A 16780-nucleotide genomic window follows, 5' to 3' on the forward strand; every position below is an offset into this window, starting at 1 on the left:
GTTGAATGCGAAAAACGACTATTGTTAAATTTTATCGAGTTGTGCGTGGGTGCAAACAAAAACCCATTTGGTAAGATACGCCCTGCCCGGGGAAAGGAAAAAGAAAGCAAATACAAGAAAAAAAACGGATGAATTACATATACCTCATGCCCACTTCTGCATAAACGCCCTGTGGAAGCGTTCTATCCTTCCGACATACTCGTCCACTCCGGGACAGAGCACCGTCAGCCTGATATGCGCCTCTCCCTCCTTCTGCCCAAACCCTGATCCAGGGGTAACACATATCCCCGTCTGGTCAAGCAGGCACTCAGCATAGTACTCGTCCGCCTCCTGCTTGTGCTTCTTCGCTTCCTCCACCGCGCGCGGGGGGAGGAAAAGCTGTGGGTAGACGTAGAGTGCACCAGAGCTCGGCTGGCATGAGATCCCCTCGAGCGCATTCAGACGGGAGACCATGGTCTCCGTGCGCTCCTTCAAAGCGCGAGCGATGGCAGTGCTCTCCTGTTCGTAGAGTTCCCAGCTCGGGTCCCCCTGCTTCGGCGGGCGAACAAGACAGTCCACTGCGATCTGGCCCTGTACAGGCGGGCACAGGCCAACAGAAGCCATCTTGTAGATCTGCGCCGTCACTTCCGGGGGGAAGTTGAGTAACTCAAAGTAACCCCCTCGGCGGCCGCACTCGCCTGCCACGCCTTTGGAAATACTGTGGAAGGAGACGATCGCCATCTTAGGATCTGAAGGCTCCTTCCTCGCCAGGGAGGAGAAGGATACCCATTCGCGTGTCGGGTCGTGGATATTCACTTGGTACACTTCGTCCGCCAGGAGCACGAGATGATTCTTTGCACAGATATCCAGAATGGCCTTCATCACCGGTTTGTGCAGTACGCTGCCGGTCGGGTTCCCAGGGTTGATGACGACCAGTGCGCGGGGCGAGATGCCCTTCTCGTGCGCGTCAGCAATCGCCTGCTCTACACTGGCAGGATCTAGCCCCCAGTCATCCCCCTCGTTCAGGTGGTACGGGAGCGCGTTCGTATCGAGCGCTGCGAGCGTGGCGGTGTAGAGCGGATACTGGGGGATGGGGATGAGGATGCCGGTCTGCTTCGTACTGAGTATTTGGAGGATGAGGGAGACGCCCTGGGATGCCCCGGCAGTGAGGAAGATGTTTTCGGGCTTGCTGGCCAGCTCGGGGGGGAGATTGTCCCGCGCAGTAATGAAGTCCGCAACGTGTTGTCGTATCGCGGGCACGCCCTGCGAATGCGAGTATGCACCGGTGCTGCCGACTTCCTGGAGCAGCTCTCTTGCGCGTGCACGGACATCGGCAGGGAAGAGCGCCTCCGCACGGGGGTCGTCAACCAGCGGGGGGTACTCTGTGAGCGCTGCTACCTGGCGGAAGAATGTGATCGGGGGTTGGTCGAGTCCTTGTTGTTGAGGATTACCAATGTTGGCAGTGACGACGGATTTGAAGGGGAGCTGGTGTGCGTCCCCCTTGGCCTTTATGTGGGCTCGATATTGTTCTGCCTTGGTTGCGAGTGGACCGCGGACAGCGTAGGATGCTGATACTATCGCTGGGTTGAGATGCTTCTCCGTAAGCGGGCCATGGTGATGATGATGGTGCGTATGTGAGGCGCCGTTATGGTGTGAGTGATGAGCATGAGCATGCCCGTTGGCTGCTGCCGTCGTCGTCGTTGTGGTCGTCATTGTCCTAGTGCGTAGACGGTGAGGGCGGTTGAAGATGTTATGAAGCGGGGAAAGGTGGAGAGAGCGGGGAAGAGCGGATGTGTGTAAATGAATAATATGGAGGTTGGCCATTAGTTCGGATGGAGGCGGAGTTGTCTTAAAAAGGGAATTCCTTGTGACTCGCCTCACTAAGCACTCCTCACTCCTCACTCCTCACTCTTAACCGGAGCTTATTTAATAGTAAAGGAATAATAAGAGAAAGATGGAGGTCACAAAACATTTTTTATTCCCTTTTGGAAGATGACATTTTTCATACTAATTAGACCCTGACTCAGTAAACGGATTACGTCGGGCGACTTCTTAGTCCACTCCACCACGGCCGAAATGTCACTTCTCTTCTCACTTCCACAGTCATCTACACCCAGCTTCAATCATTACACATTCCAATCAACATCTACAAATTGACTAAACCGTCACAAAATACATGGCACATCCAGTGCATCACCCCTCTGACCAACACTCATACCCGAATTTCCCCTTTTCACGCTCACAGAACTCTTCCCCACGGATCACCCCGCGTCCCCTCGGCCCGCCCATATTACGCGGCCTATAATTGGCCCCTTTTCCCATCATGGCTCATCTCTTTCTGCAGGTTCTTCGCCAGGATTAGACCACTCACGTTGTCGATCTTGGTCCGTTCGTCTAACATCTTGGGTCGAATCGGAGGCAACCAACCTACCTTGAACGAGTCGCTCTGATAGCTATAATAATCCCTCTAGTCTCCTCACTCGCTGGCATCCTCTACACTCGGCACAACCCAGCTTATCGGATAACGCACGGCCAATAACAACATCCGTATACTACTATACAAGTCTCTACAATTCCTGCCACTTCACCGCCTGAGAAGCTCATGGTCCAGCGAACTCGGCAATTTCCGCTCTCTGGCTCGGGCTGGGTCGTCGTATGATCATGTCACTGGTCGTTCATTTGTCCTCGTTCTTCTGTCCTGAGGTAACCAGTTCCCACGGGTTTAAGTGTCATTGTGTTATTGGCTGCTGAACCAGATACTGTCCCATCTGCGAGCTGTCTCAGAAAGTCAGCACCCTCCAGCAAATGCAACATGCGGTGTGAGGCATCAACCCGCCATTTTCGGCCTGCTGGGTACCAGAGAACTTCTGCTCTGAGTCGTGATTGGAACGGCAGACCGGACATGAGCGATTCCAATACGACGCGGGTCTTGTTACCTCGATTCTCTCGTTTTTCTGGAAGGGCTCTTCTAGAAAAGATTGCATGCAGTAACTGGAATTCGATCGGCTGTCGAAAGTACCCCGCAGGCGCGGGTCTCTTGCTTACTCATCAACAACAGGCGGTCCTAATACCAAGGGGAAAAAATTGGATTTTTATCGCCATGCCTCGGAAACGCCGTACCTGTGCTTTCATTCCGTGAATACATTGATACACCATGGAGAGTTTGTTTGGCGATTGAAGACTTCGGCGCCGAATCGTGGTATGAGAACGGACACTAGTGACCGGAGCTCTAGGTATGGATCTGCATCTCAAATATTTCGTTGTTCGAAACATTCTGTAGAAAATACAACATTTAATGAATGAAGTTTGATCTCATGTCCAAAATACCGCGCAGGTGCTAGTCTCTCACTTACCCATGGAAATCAGTTGGTCCTAATACTCAAAGTTTTGTTTTGTTTTGATTTCCCCCGCTTTCTTATGCTTTTCTTTATTTTTCTTTAAAACCTCTTATCCAGCATAACTCGGAAACGGCGGTGATTCCTAGCTGTATCGAGCCGGGATCTCGCGCGTCGGCAAGGCCGCATTCTCCTGAGGAGATACGAACACCTCCGCCCAGGCGCTGGAACGCCGTTGATGGTTTTTTGTTCCTGCCGAATTTTATACGGTGGAAGAGCAATGTACGGCAGAAGCCAAACGGATTCTGTGCGATTGAATGAATGGAAAGAAGCGGCTTGGGACGGAGGTCTTAGATGTGCGTCCTCGAGGCTTGATTTTCTACAAGAGAGTTCATCGGTACGACTCAGGCGGATCGGTGTTTCTGTCCACAAGGTCTGTTAACACAGCAGCAAGAGTGGGAGGACGTTTCTAGCCATCGAACACAAAGGTATTGAACCAGGATTGTATATTATAAGTCACTCCTGCATTCAGCTCTTTCATTCTGAGTCTGTGTCAGGCACAGGGCAGGTTCTTCCTCCGAGAAACCAGAAAATACAACCTTCACCATCACCAGACTCCTCTGTTATGCCTACCGAAACAAAGACTGGATGCTTGACGACCGGATGTCCGACCTGAAGCTGTTTCCTTGTATCACATTCCGACAGGAGAAGCAGAAAATCTCGCCCAGTTGCCAGCACTGCTTTCACAGTCACACAACAGACGAAAAGGGAGCAGCACCAGGACCGGCTTTTGTGGTTACGATCGTCAGGAGGGCAATGGAGAACGCGGGGTGTGGTTTTCACCCTAGACAGAGAGGAGAAGCTGAATGGGATCCCAGAGAGGATATCCACAAGTAAGGAGAGCATGAGCAAGTATGAGGAAGAAGATAAGCTGTCGAGACGGAGAAAGCTCGAGAAGAACAATACGCTACGAGCCTGTTTGCTCCGTCGACGAAAGCAGGATTGACAGCTTTTACAGGATGTGGACTCGGGATTTCTGTTTATCCCCAGATCAGGGCAGAGAGACGTAGCTCTCCCGTGGGATGCGCTTGCCAGTCGGGAGCGCGATTAGGGAGTAGTAGACCTCTTGTTGCCTAGACAGTGCTGTCACTGGCATACGGACAACAAATGGTCTTGTTGTGCATATTGATCTCCAGTTCCGAATAGACAGTGGGATCCCAAGTCGGTTCTGACTGTGTGGTGGGATCTCCTCAGCCTGTGGAATGAATCTTTCCTCGGTCAAGACCAGCTCCCACGCTCCCCGCCCCCCAACTCAGTCATAACAGACCAGCTCATGACAGGGGTTCCATCCTTGACAATATACCGTTCGGAGGATTGTATGTCGTGCTGACAGTTGTTCTAAGCGACGACCAGGAGTAGACACACATAAGAAACTCCAGAATACGAGACCAGAAACGCAGGGATCCCCCTAGTACGTGGTGTGAGCTGAGCGCTCCCTATCTCGACCGTTATCTCGAGAAAGAATTCGTTCAGCTACGGAATGATTTCAGTCGGCCCAAGTCGACGATTAAGACCGGTTGAAGTAGGATGCGATGGCTGGATATCCTGAAGCGGCTTGGGATCATTCGTCAGCCATGACCAAAGAACCACATTGAGCAGTTTACATGCGTATCTACACTAGGCTGTAAGCCAGACTTTCGTTATTTAACAGATATCATCGGCTGAAACAGTTCAGCAAGATGCTGCAGTGCCCTACGTAATGTAGTTTGAACTTTGTGCTTGATGTGGATCAGAATGTTGACCGCGCAGCGGGGGCGGCCGAGGATTTCGTGATGCAGACCTCTGCTTTCGACCGGAGGATCCCGTGTCCTCGAGGTCTTTGTGTTCCGGTGTGCTGCGGTCAGAGAACCCATAAGCCCGGAAGGCCTAAAGAAGAGTCATGCAGTCAAAGATATGGCGGTATTCCGAGAGACCTGCTGCTTCGTCCAGTCCAGCCTTTGACCAGAGCTTAGTGCGGTATCCCGTTGTCGCATTCTGAAAGCTTTTTCTTCTTTTTGCTCTTCCTAGGAGCAGGGGAGATGATGTCAAAGTGTTGTTGCCACTTTTGCAAATTGTTTCTGCGTTGGGAAGCTGCGTGGAGCAGCCCCAAAGTATAGGTTGTGTTTGATCCAGAAGGCCCAAGATGTTGCCGTCTTCTGAGGCTTGCATCTCGCCGCTGGCTAGGCTCAAATCAGGCACTTGAAGGTATTGCCGTCTTCTAGGCCTGCTTCTGCTTCGGCCGAGAGAAAGACACCCATAGACTTGGGTTCTTCTCTTGCTTCTCCCTCGGCCCTCTGCGAACTGTGAAAAGAGAGACCGAGGATCAGAAACCAACGTTTGACGACAACATGAGTCTGCCATTCGATGCCTGTAGCCCCTCGTGGAAATGTTATGCCGACAACTGCTCCTGTGCCTGTTCAACCCCCGCTGTCCGCCGAAATCAAGCGGGCCGAGGAGCGTGCTGATGGGATGGGATAGGATGGGATCAATCAATGAACCCATTGATGACATGGACCCTTGCTGTAGCAGGGTCATTTAGGAACAAAGGAGGGACAGGAGGGAGCGGGTCCGGGCGGGATGGGTTGTTGCTATATGTGGATATCTACCCCAGTTCTGGGGGGAGTTTGACAATGTGGTCATGGGAGGTGAGGGAATTGATGATAGCGGACGGATTGCCAAGTTGCCTAAGAAGCTTAGTTGGTACTGTGGACGCAGTTGGCGTAGTTTGGCTGATGCTTGGCTTTCTTATCTCTCTAGGTCTATGCTGTAGTTAACCAATTAATGAGCGGCTGGTATATCCCGCTGAAGTAATGCTTACGGTTAGAGTACTAATGTGGCTGTACTCCGAATGCCCCCGTTCTTCTATTATAATTGAATCCGAAAGGTGCCGAATACGGGGAGCGGCTTACGTTATGAGGTATGACTGATTGAAAGTGCCCTTCTTTAGAAACAGTGAACACGACCGTTTGTGCCCCCGTTCTTTTCGTCTCCCTCACTCTCACTCCTCACCTCTCACTTCCCCTTCATCTCCTCCTCACTCACCACTCCATCTTCCCCTCCTCCTCCCCCCTGCCTGCGTGGGCGTGCAGGATGCCATCCCCAATGGCTTTCCCTACCTCTTCCGGTTCAAGCCTCTTCAAGCTGTCAAAAAAGTCGTCCCAACGGTTCACTCCCAGTGCACAAGAGTATCTCGCCTCTCTCAAAGCAGCGGACGACGATGCACTCGCGCGTGAACAAGCAAGGTCTCATTCGCCTACTCCTGCACGTGAGTCCTATGCTCATACCACAGGAACGAATTACGCACCGAGCATTGCAAGCACTCCTGCTCTCTCATTCGCGTCCACAGCAGCGTCGACCATCTCTACACCGACAACCCACGCAGCTCAGCTTGAGGAAGACGACGACCCCCTCCTGGTACCCGACACCCCTCCCACCTCTAATGACCCTCCTCCGACGGCCCTCCATTCAGAGTTCGGCTACTGCAACAACGAGCAGTATCGGTACACCTCGTCCTACCGCCCAGGGACCAGCCTCCTTCCCCAGCATCAGGACCCGCCCATGACGATCCTCCTCGCGACGTACATCTCTTACCTGTTCCTGATCGCCATCGGTCACATGCGCGACTTCTTTGGCAAACGCTTCTGGCCCGCGTATTACAAGCATCTTCAGCCTGCCGATGGCTACGCAGCCCTGAACGGAGACTTTGATTCCTTCTACACGCGTCGGCTCAAATTGCGTATCGTCGACTGCTTTTCCCGCCCCGTTACCGGCGTCCCGGGAAGGACGATCCTCATGTACAACCGTGTTTCGCCCGACTTTAACGTCACTTTCAAGCTCACGGGTCAGCTGACGCGTGCCCTGAACGTGTCGAGCTACAACTACCTCGGGTTTGCCCAGGCTACTGGAGGAGTCGCGGACGCAGCGGACGAGAGTATCCGTCGGTACGGGCTGAGCGCGCTCGGACCCAGGCTGGAGGCAGGCACACAGGACTTGCACCAGGCTGCTGAGGCTCTTGTAGCCCGTTTCTTAGGGATGGAGGACGCCATGGTCGTCTCTATGGGCTTTGCGACGAACAGCACCACTTTGCCTGCCATGGTCTCCCGCGGTTCGTTGGTCATATCAGACGAGTACAACCACGCCTCCATCCGCACTGGTGTCAGGCTCTCTGGTGCATCGGTCCGCCTGTTCAAGCACAACGACATGTCTTCCCTCGAACAGATCCTGCGCGAGAGCATCTCCCAGGGCCAGCCTCGCACCCACCGTCCGTGGAAGAAGATCCTCGTAGTCGTCGAAGGCCTTTACAGTATGGAAGGCACGTTTATCGACCTCCCCGGTCTGATGGAACTCAAGAAACGCTACCATTTCTATCTGTACATCGACGAGGCGCACTCTATTGGAGCGATCGGGCCCCACGGACGTGGCGTGTGCGACTACTTTGGCGTCGATCCCAGGGAAGTCAATATCCTCATGGGAACGTTTACCAAGTCCTTCGGTGCAGCAGGAGGCTACATCGCAGGGAACAAGGTGCTCATAGACCGCCTGCGCACGATAAACCATTCCTTCGCTTACGCAGAGTCGGTCTCCCCTCCCGTCCTGACCCAGCTCACAGCAGCCATGGCATCAATAATGGGCGTCGCGCCCCCTCTCCCTCCCGCAGCCGTTGGAGCCCCAGGCACCCTCATCCCCGCCTCAGCACCGTACGTCCACCCTGGCCCAGCACCAGCTTCCATCCTCCCCCAGTGGATGCATCTCCCTCCTCTCCTGCTCTCAGGGCAGGAAGGCGCAACCCGTCTCCGCAGACTGGCGTTCAATTCCCGCTACCTCTCCCAAGGGCTGCGCAAGCTCGGTTTCATCATCTACGGCCATCGGGATAGTCCTATCGTCCCCCTGCTGATCTTCAACCCGGGGAAGATGCCCGTCTTCTCCCGGCTGATGCTCGCTGCGAACACGCACCCCAACGCAGTCCCCTTTGTCGTCGTCATCGTCGCCTATCCCGCTACGCCGCTCATTACGTCCCGAGTAAGGTTCTGCATGTCTGCGAGCCATACGAAGGCGGATGTGGACAGGCTGTTACGGGCGTGTGACAAAGTGGGAGATTTGCTCGATTTGAAGCATGGGATCCCCAAGGGAGAGAGGTGGACTGTGGAGGAGGTTGTAGACCGAGCGGTGGAGTTGGTTAAGATGGAGTAAACGAGGCAGCCGGGGCGGTGGGGGGTGGGGGAACGTTGGTTCGCTGGTTAGCGAAGTTGAAGATACCGGCCGTGCTCTGGCATTGGCGAACCGAATCGATACCTTTCTTCCTGCCAACCAACGTCTTCCTACCTACCTACCTGCGGCCCCGTCCACCAACCCTCCCTACCCACCAGTTGTGGTCTAACGATTCCCCCTCGACCCACCTTGGGCGAGTGCTGTAATTTAGCTTAAGTGCCGGTTCTTCTTCCTCAGTTTTAGGGAAGGGGAGGGCGACGTCTTTTCGTGTTAATTTTGTTTGTGATATGTTCTGTTCTGTTCTGTGATGGCTTGGCTTGTCATTCCCGAGTTTGTGCGGAGAGCGGAGAGGGAGATACCTTGAGTGAGTGGGTGATACGACGGGGACGGGGACGGGGATGCGGGATGTTGTCGCCGTGCTTGGGAGGGGTGAGTGAGGTGGGTACGACGTAGATACGGCATATGCATGCAATGGAACAGGACATGATCGAATTATTGTGTGAACAAAGATGCATTGTTGAAGTACGAAAGGAGGTTAGGTTGTTCCGGTGAGCTGTATTGTGTCACATGCTTTCCCCTGTTCACCTGCGTCTCTCTGTCCAATACCACCACTCCGCTTTGTACAAGATCCACTGCAGACCACCACACTTGTCGCTTGTGACATGCCTGCTCCTACTGAATTCATAAAGTACGTCGACGCTCACAAGGACGCCTTTATCGCCCGTCTGGGTGAGGCCGTCGCCATCCCCTCAGTGTCCGGCGACCCCTCACATCGGCAAGATGTGATCAACATGGCGGGGTTTATCAAGCGCCTGCTTGAGCCGCTTGGTGTCAAGGTGGAGCTGAAGGATATTGGGATGGAGAAACAGACGGATGGGAGTGAGCTTCCTCTCCCACCGGTGGTCTTTGGAGTCTTGGGTGATAACCCGAACAAGAAGACTATCTTGCTCTATGCGCACTACGACGTGCAGCCCGTACGTCCCTTCGATGTCTGTCATCCTCATCCGACATGTTATCTCACAGTAATCCACTGCAGGCGCTTGTCACAGACGGCTGGAACACAGATCCTTTCACTCTATCTCCGGATAACGAGGGCCGTCTATTTGGCCGCGGGTCGACAGACGACAAAGGCCCGCTTATCGCTTGGATCAACATCATAGAGGCTCATGTCAAGCTGGGTCTTGAGCTGCCTGTGAACCTTAGGTTCTGCTTCGAGGGCATGGAAGAGAGTGGGTCTGAGGGACTGGACGATCTGATCATCAGGGAGAAGAACGGGTTCTTTGAGAGCTGCGACTGTGTCTGTATTTGTGATAACTACTGGATGAATGACCGGACGGTGCGCTCTTCGCTTCTCGCTTCTCGCTTCTGGATCACGCCTTGTGCTGATGGTCATGTTCACTAGCCGTGCCTGACCTACGGCGTCCGGGGAATGTCCTACTACCGGCTTGTCGTCTCTGGCCCTGCTCGGGATCTGCACTCTGGATTGTTCGGTAACACCGTGCACGAACCGATGACGGACCTGATCCTCCTCATGAGTAAGCTCGTTACTCCCAATGGGGAGATCTTGATTCCTGGTCTGGACAAACTGGTTGCCCCGCTGACGGATACCGAGAGGAAGCGCTATGAGACTTTGGACTTTGCCCTGACGGTGTGCCCAGGCAATCTGCACTTCTGGGACTTGCTGATCATGTGTGTAGGATATCGAGGACCAGGTCGGGGCGAAGATTGTCCTCTCGGACGATAAGGCACGCGTGCTGATGGGCCGTATGCGCAACCCATCCTTGTCTCTGCATGGTATCGAGGGCGCGTTTTACGGTCCTGGGGCGAAGACTGTTATCCCTGCTAAGGTCCAAGGTGCGCCTGGCAGATAATGTTTAGAGGAGTCCTTGCTCATCATCTCCAAGGCAAATTCTCGATCCGATTGGTGCCAAATATGACACCTGAGAACGTCGATCCCCTCGTAGTCAAGTACCTACACGACGAATTTGCCAAGCTCAAGTCAAAGAACACTCTCAAGGTCGAGAACATTCACGGCGGGAAGCCTTGGATGTGCGTCATCCCGTGCTCCGATATCCTGCTCTGCTAACAGGCTATGCAGGGCTGATCCCGACCACTGGAATTATCGTGCGGCCATCAAGGCGACCGAGAAAGTGTACAAGAAGAAGCCGGATTTGACACGCGAGGGTGGCTCTATCCCTGTCACGCTGACCTTTGCCGACGTTCTCGGATTGAACGTCCTTCTTCTGCCTATGGGACGCGGCGATGACGGCGCGCATTCGACAAATGAGAAGCTTGATACGTACAACTACATTGAAGGAGTGCGTATATGTCATATTACATTACATCGTCTCATTGCTTATGTTCGCCTCTTTAGACCAAGCTGCTCGGTACATATCTGCACGAGATCGCGGTTACTAACTAAGTATTGTAGAACATGTATTTGGGGTTGCTGAGGATGTTGTACGAGAATCAATGTCAAAATCAAGAATTTTGTATTATTGTCCAGAAGGGATCTAACGCCCAATCGTTTTCGTACCGACAGGCCTCTACCTTACTTGTATCTGAATTTGTCACACGCTTGAGATACCAAAGCTCTTTCACACCAGCAGCTTCTAAGTAGCCTGGGAGACGATGATAATTCAGCCCAACTGCTTGCGGACCGTGTGAGTCGTCGGACAGGCAGAGTCGTCCGCCGGATTGGATGATTAGCTGGGAAACAATGTCAGAGACGCAGATGGAAGTGATTGTCAAGCGCACATTCAGCACGTCGGGACCTGGATATGATGTCTCCCATCCCTTCCTAAACGCAGCTGCGTTGAGCTCGAACAGCGCGCCATACTCTACCCCATAGTCGACGTTTCGCTTGATCTTCTCCCACACACTCTCGTACTCCTCGAATTTCAGGTTCGGTCGATAAAGTCGGCAGAGATCAAAGTGTCCGATCACTTGCGGCTTGAGACGTGTCATGAGCTCGTATTGGTTGTCAAAGTAACTGCACAAGAAAGCAGTTGTGTTGACCTGCGCATCTGCTGACCCGAAGCTCGCTATTGCACGCTCGAATGTCGGCTCATCAAAATCGATCGGGATCTCGTTGACATGATGAACTGAGCCTACGACGTAGTCAATCTTGCACCCATCCCCACTTCGCGCGAGGAGCTGAGCAGTGCCTTGCAGATCGAGCTCTGTGATATACTCCGTTTCGATACCGACCAGGAGATCAATCGACGATGCATACAACACGCGCAAGCGATGGGCTTCCTTCAGAAAGAGTTCATAAGTGGTCGTGAGGGCTTGGTGGTCGAGGCCCGCTGCAGTCTAGGGCTCCTCAGCCGGTGCTTTACACCTGGTGGGAGAAAGGCACACCTCCTCAGGGTAAAGGTCCTGGTCGCGGTACCGAGGACAATGTTCACTCAATCCATATGTGTGAAATCCTTTGTCGATGGCGGCACGAACTACTTCATCGAGTGTTCCCTTTGCATGGGCACAGAATTGGCCTGAATGTGAGTGGTGACTGTGTGGCATGTGCAGCCGCGGTCAGGCGGAAAGGAGAGCGAGTTCCGGGCCACGGATCCCTTATGAAACCATAAAGGCTCCCTAGCTATCGAGCGTATATATCATTGCAAGGGCACCGTCGACAAGATGTTGCATACTACATGGCACAAAAAAAATTACTGGGCCACAATACTGAAAGACGCGTTATCTTAGCCCTGTACTACATGACTGTGAGGAGGCGGTCTCCTGATGGGCCAGATTCAGGTGCAGACGAGTTTTGGCCCTTTTCTAGTGAGGGTTCAGTAGACTGCTTTGGAGTTCCTTCGCCGTCGTCTTCTTGATCGGAAACGGGCTCGGAAGTGCTGCTCGCTTTGATTTCTTCTCTGATGCGGGCGATAACTTGCCAGATTGGGAGAATGAGCAACAGCAGAGTGAGGATTTGACCAAAGGTCCAATCGTTTTCGCCGTCTCCGACAAGTGGCCGATTAAACGCGATCAACTGCTCGGTACTCGTTATAGCGATGACCGATGGAGTCACTGAGATTGCGGCGGCGAAAAGACCAAAAAATGGAGATTTCGATGGGGACGCATTCTGAACATGATTCCAGTAAGAGGTTGCTCGCCTTCTTGACAAGGGAGACGAAGGAGCCTCGTGACGCTCCATTCGGCCGAACTTCCTCATAATGCTAAAAAAGAGCATCAGGAGAATCACGAAAGGTGCTACGGCGATGGTGCAGATGATGGTAACCAGTGCCATTGCAAAGAGGTTGATCATTGGAAATGCAGCAATCGCCGAGATCGCCAGCAGAAAAGCGCGTAATCTGGGTGATGTCGCTGAGACCGATCGACCTGCAAGAACCCAGACAATGGTGCTATTGCACTCTGGGAAGGAGCCGAAGTCGCTGATGTGGGAAGCCAACCAAATCCCATATGCGCCCACCGCGCACATATAGAAAAGCAAGCCCAAGTCGGTGCAGATTGAATGCTTGCGAGCCTGTAACCTTTCGAGGCATTCTGCATCATCGCCACACTCATTGGGAGGAATATGGTGATGATGTTCAGCCAGCTCAAGTTGAGCACTACCAGGGCGTGATAGAGGTCAAAGTCGTATAGTCGAGCCTGTACGAAGGCCGAGATAAGAAGAGCACTACCAGTCACCAGAACTGTCGCGATATTGAGGGACAGATCCTCGAATATCTTTGCGAACAGCTCGCTGTGCTCCTTCCGAAGCAGCGAGAGCAGGGCCACTGGTATAATGGCAAAGATTGCTTCCACATATAGTGAGATTCGTATACCGATCCCCAGCGACTTCAGTCGCTCAGAGTAATCCAACCCGATAATAAAGCGATTTTCCAGTGTTGATCTCAAGCGATGAATGACGGGTACGACACTGAACTCGATCCCTAGGTGGTGTCGGTGTAATTGTACCTACACCGAATAAAGATAGACGGAGTGTGTGCTCTGTGTGCTGGTTCAGTGTGCTTTGGTGTAAACCGAGAAATTGAGCTCGGTGTACATAGTCTTACAGCTCATGTAATCTGTAAGCACTCCACCTCCTCAACACCCACGGTACACCCGGAGTACCATACACCCATATTACACCCATAGTACACCCATAGTACACCCATAGTACACTCGGAGTACCACAGTGTAACACCCGCGTTACACCTGGTGTACCTCGTCTCAAGCCGCGTTGAAAAAATGGTTCATTCTATTGTACTTATCATACTTTGTCAATGCGGTGATACACGCTCACATCATCCCAGGTCGCGCTTCGCCGCTTGAAATAATCGGATCCTACAGGATTCTAGAGCCGCGTCTTCCAGCGAGACTTACACCTTCTTTGCCCGCCTGCCGTCCCCATTTTGGCGTGAGGTGCTTGGTTGCCGCATGTTTTTCTTGCTCCTGTTGTGGCGTCAGTATCCTCAAACACATGATATGCACTGCGACCTACTTCTCTTTCTTGTACCCCTGCTTGATGGGGGCACAACTTAGCTTGCGCTTCTTGGTATTCAGATTCGGATCTTCCAAGTCGGCATCTTCACCTAGCCTTTCACGACGTCTCCTTTGACGGGGGCTGATGTCGATGTCGACCCTGTATCAGAAAGAGTTAGCAGTAGCCACACTAGAGCAAACCGCGCACGGATCGGCCCCTCCCAGCATTCGCCTCGTCGTTGCCGTCTTCGCTTGAGCCGACGGCAGTCGTACACTAGGCTCGAATCAGTATCACAGAAGCCCTAAGAGGTCTGGCACTCACAAGGTTTCTTCGCCAATCCTTCGGCCTGTGTCAACCGTATTCCGCCTCGCCGATAGAGCTTTAACAACAAGTTCTTTGCTTGAGAACCTTCCCAGTGTGTCAGACGCCTGCCGTTCCTCCAACCTTGGATATGCGGGAATTCCGGTCTCATACTCATGAATGGATCCCTTATCACTGTAGTCATCCGTTTGCATGTCTTCTTCATTCTCATTCCCTGATAAGCTGACTCTGTCGTCCAGGGTAAAACATTGGGATTCATCGTATTCTCCGGGTACTTCCCTGGACATCGGCGGCATGTTCTCAGAAACAACTTCTGGCGCCATATCAGCATGGTGCATCCCTTGACAAGGGCACCTACCATCCTCTTCTACGCCATCATCAAGTGCAGATAGAGTCTCTTCAGCCCCCTCGTTGTGCACTGTGCTCCCAGTCAGATAAAAGCTGTAATCACTTCCCATCTCTTCTAGTTGCATCTGCACATGTGTGTATGCATTGAGGAGCAACTGAAAACTCCATCCGCGCATGTCCTGTTGCGATAATCCAGGTAGTAGGCGACTGGGTGCCGCAGATAGAGAGACGCTGAATGGCGTATCTCTGCTATGTTCATCCTCTGATAACACCCCTTGAGTTTTTCCGATCAAGGTTCAACTGCGAATACTCACCCCGCATCGCTTCCATCCAGCCTGAAAGGATGTTGCGATAATTCTTTTCTGTCCAAGACGGCTGAGGCTTCGGGAGACATAGTATACCGTGTTTACCTGTAACGATCTTTGGCACGTAGCGCCCATACCGAGGTTCGTTTCCCACTATGCAAGCAATCAGCTCAATCATAAGATTGGATATCCTGCATACCGAATGCATTGATGAATTCCACCCAAGGAAGCTTCACTTGTTTTTCCCACTCTTCGTGAAAGTCTTGAAAGGACAAGTCCGATTCTAACGTGCGTCCTTCGCTCAATCTGGTGCCAGTCAACATCGTCGTACACTCAGGAATGATTTTCATCGAACATCAATATCCCCACCTCATTACCTGGCGCGTGTCGTCCTCCCGCAAGCACGGTGAAAGACCAGCCTGTCTGCACCGATAGTCCTCGGAGTAGTCTTGTCAATGTTTCGGGCAGCCATGTGACATTTCTGCTCCCAATATCAGAGGCTTTCATACGCAGCATTGGCAAAATGGGAATCTCACTCCGCCCTGTTGCCAGGTCTGCTGTTGTCGTTCTTGTTCTGTAGAGCTGTTCTTTCTCCCTCCACTTCAGAGAGCAGCTCTTTCTTTTCTTCCTCAGGTAGCTCATTCCATAGCTCTTTCAACACCATAGAACGCGCCCCAAGCTCATGGATATTTTCTCCACAGCTTTGGTGGTGATAAGGTGATTGATTCCTTTGTCTTCTCTGCCATCAGCAGTCGCGCTCGCAAAGAAGTCGGATATTGTCGGGGTGATCACATATCCAGCTTCATCGTCTTCACGCCCATGTTGCGTTTCGTATTCTTGAACCAGACGTTGATTTTCTACCATCACACTGGTTAGATATCGAGCTGGATGAGGTAGGACTTTCGTACACCTGTCAACGCTGTCCAAACTTTGGGATCCAGGTCCTCTTTGTTACCGCAATAGTCAGGGAAAGCCTCCAAGAAGTTTGACGCCTGGTTCATGGTGAAACGGAGGGCTGTTCCTCACGGTTTGTCGCAAGATTTTACATACGCGTCAAGCTGAGCACGTAGCCAATCTTTATCTTTATGAAGATGGTCAAAAGGTAGCAATGCACCATTTTGACTGGACATCTTCCACGGCCTCGGTCAAAGCAATGATGAGAGTCAGAGAAGTACTGTGCGAGTGGAGAAGAGGCAGGTTGATGCGGTCGTGTCCAGGTTGTCTGCATCAGAGGAAGCAATCTTTTACAAGATTTTTTTCTGCGCAGCAAGTATAGTAAACCGTGCCGGTGAGCTTTGCGACCAAGTCCTTCTCCCCATTCAATTCCTTTTGCCTAAGGGTCAGGAGAGACCTTCCACCACTGGGGAGAGATCCGCAGATCGGGCAGAACCGATGAGAACGCCATAGAAAGTTCTTGCATGGATTCCACAGAAATTGGTACAGCACGCAGAAGCCATGGATTGTGACAAGAGGAGAGTTGAATCGAGTTTCGGGCGTTGTGCTGGTAGTCCGGTGTGGAAGAGAGTGAACACATGTACAAATACAGCCGCACACAGGGTCCATCCTCCCTTGTTCACAGCCGGTGCTAGGAGGTGGGCGGATTCAGCCTCCTCTCAACATGTTTCTATTAGGATGCAATAAAGTATTAGGCTTATTGCCTTCTTCTATTTACTATTTCTTCCCCAAGGTCTCTTGGAAGGAACAGAGCTTGTCACTTGCTTGTAAGATCAATGACATCCTCTTCCATGGCATCTGTGCTGTTGTCAGGGCACCAGCTCATTGCTTGGTCAAGAGACATGACTAAGCCTTTATGACAT

At 52.4% G+C, this 16780-nt stretch overlaps 5 protein-coding genes across 5 annotated transcripts; 2 read left to right on the plus strand and 3 right to left on the minus strand.

Annotated features, from left to right (window-relative positions):
• Positions 1–11: 11 nt before the first annotated feature.
• DACRYDRAFT_22680 (transaminase) lies at positions 12–1698 on the minus strand. Its single transcript, XM_040772922.1, has one exon. The coding sequence runs from the start codon at positions 1690–1692 to the stop codon at positions 145–147; it is 1548 nt and encodes a 515-aa protein (XP_040628513.1). The 5' UTR covers positions 1693–1698; the 3' UTR covers positions 12–144.
• A 4646-nt stretch (positions 1699–6344) lies between these two features.
• DACRYDRAFT_22681 (PLP-dependent transferase) lies at positions 6345–9048 on the plus strand. Its single transcript, XM_040772923.1, has one exon. The coding sequence runs from the start codon at positions 6456–6458 to the stop codon at positions 8541–8543; it is 2088 nt and encodes a 695-aa protein (XP_040628514.1). The 5' UTR covers positions 6345–6455; the 3' UTR covers positions 8544–9048.
• A 124-nt stretch (positions 9049–9172) lies between these two features.
• DACRYDRAFT_22682 (CNDP dipeptidase) lies at positions 9173–11034 on the plus strand. Its single transcript, XM_040772924.1, has 7 exons — positions 9173–9535; positions 9598–9897; positions 9964–10209; positions 10259–10415; positions 10466–10610; positions 10660–10879; positions 10936–11034. Exons 1-7 carry the CDS (start codon positions 9224–9226, stop codon positions 10981–10983), a joined length of 1428 nt encoding a protein of 475 aa, XP_040628515.1. The 5' UTR covers positions 9173–9223; the 3' UTR covers positions 10984–11034.
• Positions 11035–11042: 8 nt separating this feature from the next.
• On the minus strand, positions 11043–12083 carry DACRYDRAFT_52791 (histidinol phosphate phosphatase H; the record flags this gene model as incomplete). Its single annotated transcript, XM_040775129.1, has 3 exons — positions 11043–11270; positions 11319–11876; positions 11925–12083. 3 exons carry the CDS (start codon positions 12081–12083, stop codon positions 11043–11045), a joined length of 945 nt encoding a protein of 314 aa, XP_040628516.1.
• Positions 12084–13766: 1683 nt separating this feature from the next.
• DACRYDRAFT_22684 (uncharacterized protein) lies at positions 13767–16408 on the minus strand. The gene is made up of 10 exons (XM_040772925.1): positions 15872–16408; positions 15500–15820; positions 15319–15444; positions 15163–15269; positions 14973–15116; positions 14669–14920; positions 14311–14620; positions 14197–14262; positions 14008–14148; positions 13767–13958 (listed from the first exon to the last, which is right to left on the minus strand). Exons 2-10 carry the CDS (start codon positions 15625–15627, stop codon positions 13886–13888), a joined length of 1347 nt encoding a protein of 448 aa, XP_040628517.1. The 5' UTR covers positions 15628–15820; positions 15872–16408; the 3' UTR covers positions 13767–13885.
• Positions 16409–16780: the final 372 nt, after the last annotated feature.

The sequence above is a fragment of the Dacryopinax primogenitus genome, assembly GCF_000292625.1.
Source record: "Dacryopinax primogenitus strain DJM-731 SS1 chromosome Unknown DACRYscaffold_10, whole genome shotgun sequence".
Lineage (NCBI taxonomy): Eukaryota > Fungi > Basidiomycota > Dacrymycetes > Dacrymycetales > Dacrymycetaceae > Dacryopinax > Dacryopinax primogenitus.

Excerpts from the sequence above, each read along its gene's own strand:
- DACRYDRAFT_22680 (XM_040772922.1), bottom strand. The coding sequence starts at position 1,692 with ATGACGACCACAACGACGACGACGGCAGCAGCCAACGGGCATGCTCAT.
- DACRYDRAFT_22681 (XM_040772923.1), top strand. The coding sequence starts at position 6,456 with ATGGCTTTCCCTACCTCTTCCGGTTCAAGCCTCTTCAAGCTGTCAAAA.
- DACRYDRAFT_22682 (XM_040772924.1), top strand. The coding sequence starts at position 9,224 with ATGCCTGCTCCTACTGAATTCATAAAGTACGTCGACGCTCACAAGGAC. Across the intron at positions 10,611-10,659 it reads CACGGCGGGAAGCCTTGGAT|GGCTGATCCCGACCACTGGA; the intron begins GTGCGTCATCCC and ends CAGGCTATGCAG. Across the intron at positions 10,880-10,935 it reads CGTACAACTACATTGAAGGA|ACCAAGCTGCTCGGTACATA; the intron begins GTGCGTATATGT and ends TCGCCTCTTTAG.
- DACRYDRAFT_22684 (XM_040772925.1), bottom strand. The coding sequence starts at position 15,627 with ATGGTGTTGAAAGAGCTATGGAATGAGCTACCTGAGGAAGAAAAGAAA. Across the intron at positions 14,621-14,668 it reads TGATGGCGTAGAAGAGGATG|TTGTTTCTGAGAACATGCCG; the intron begins GTAGGTGCCCTT and ends TGGCGCCAGAAG. Across the intron at positions 13,959-14,007 it reads CAGGGGTACAAGAAAGAGAA|GAGCAAGAAAAACATGCGGC; the intron begins GTAGGTCGCAGT and ends ACGCCACAACAG.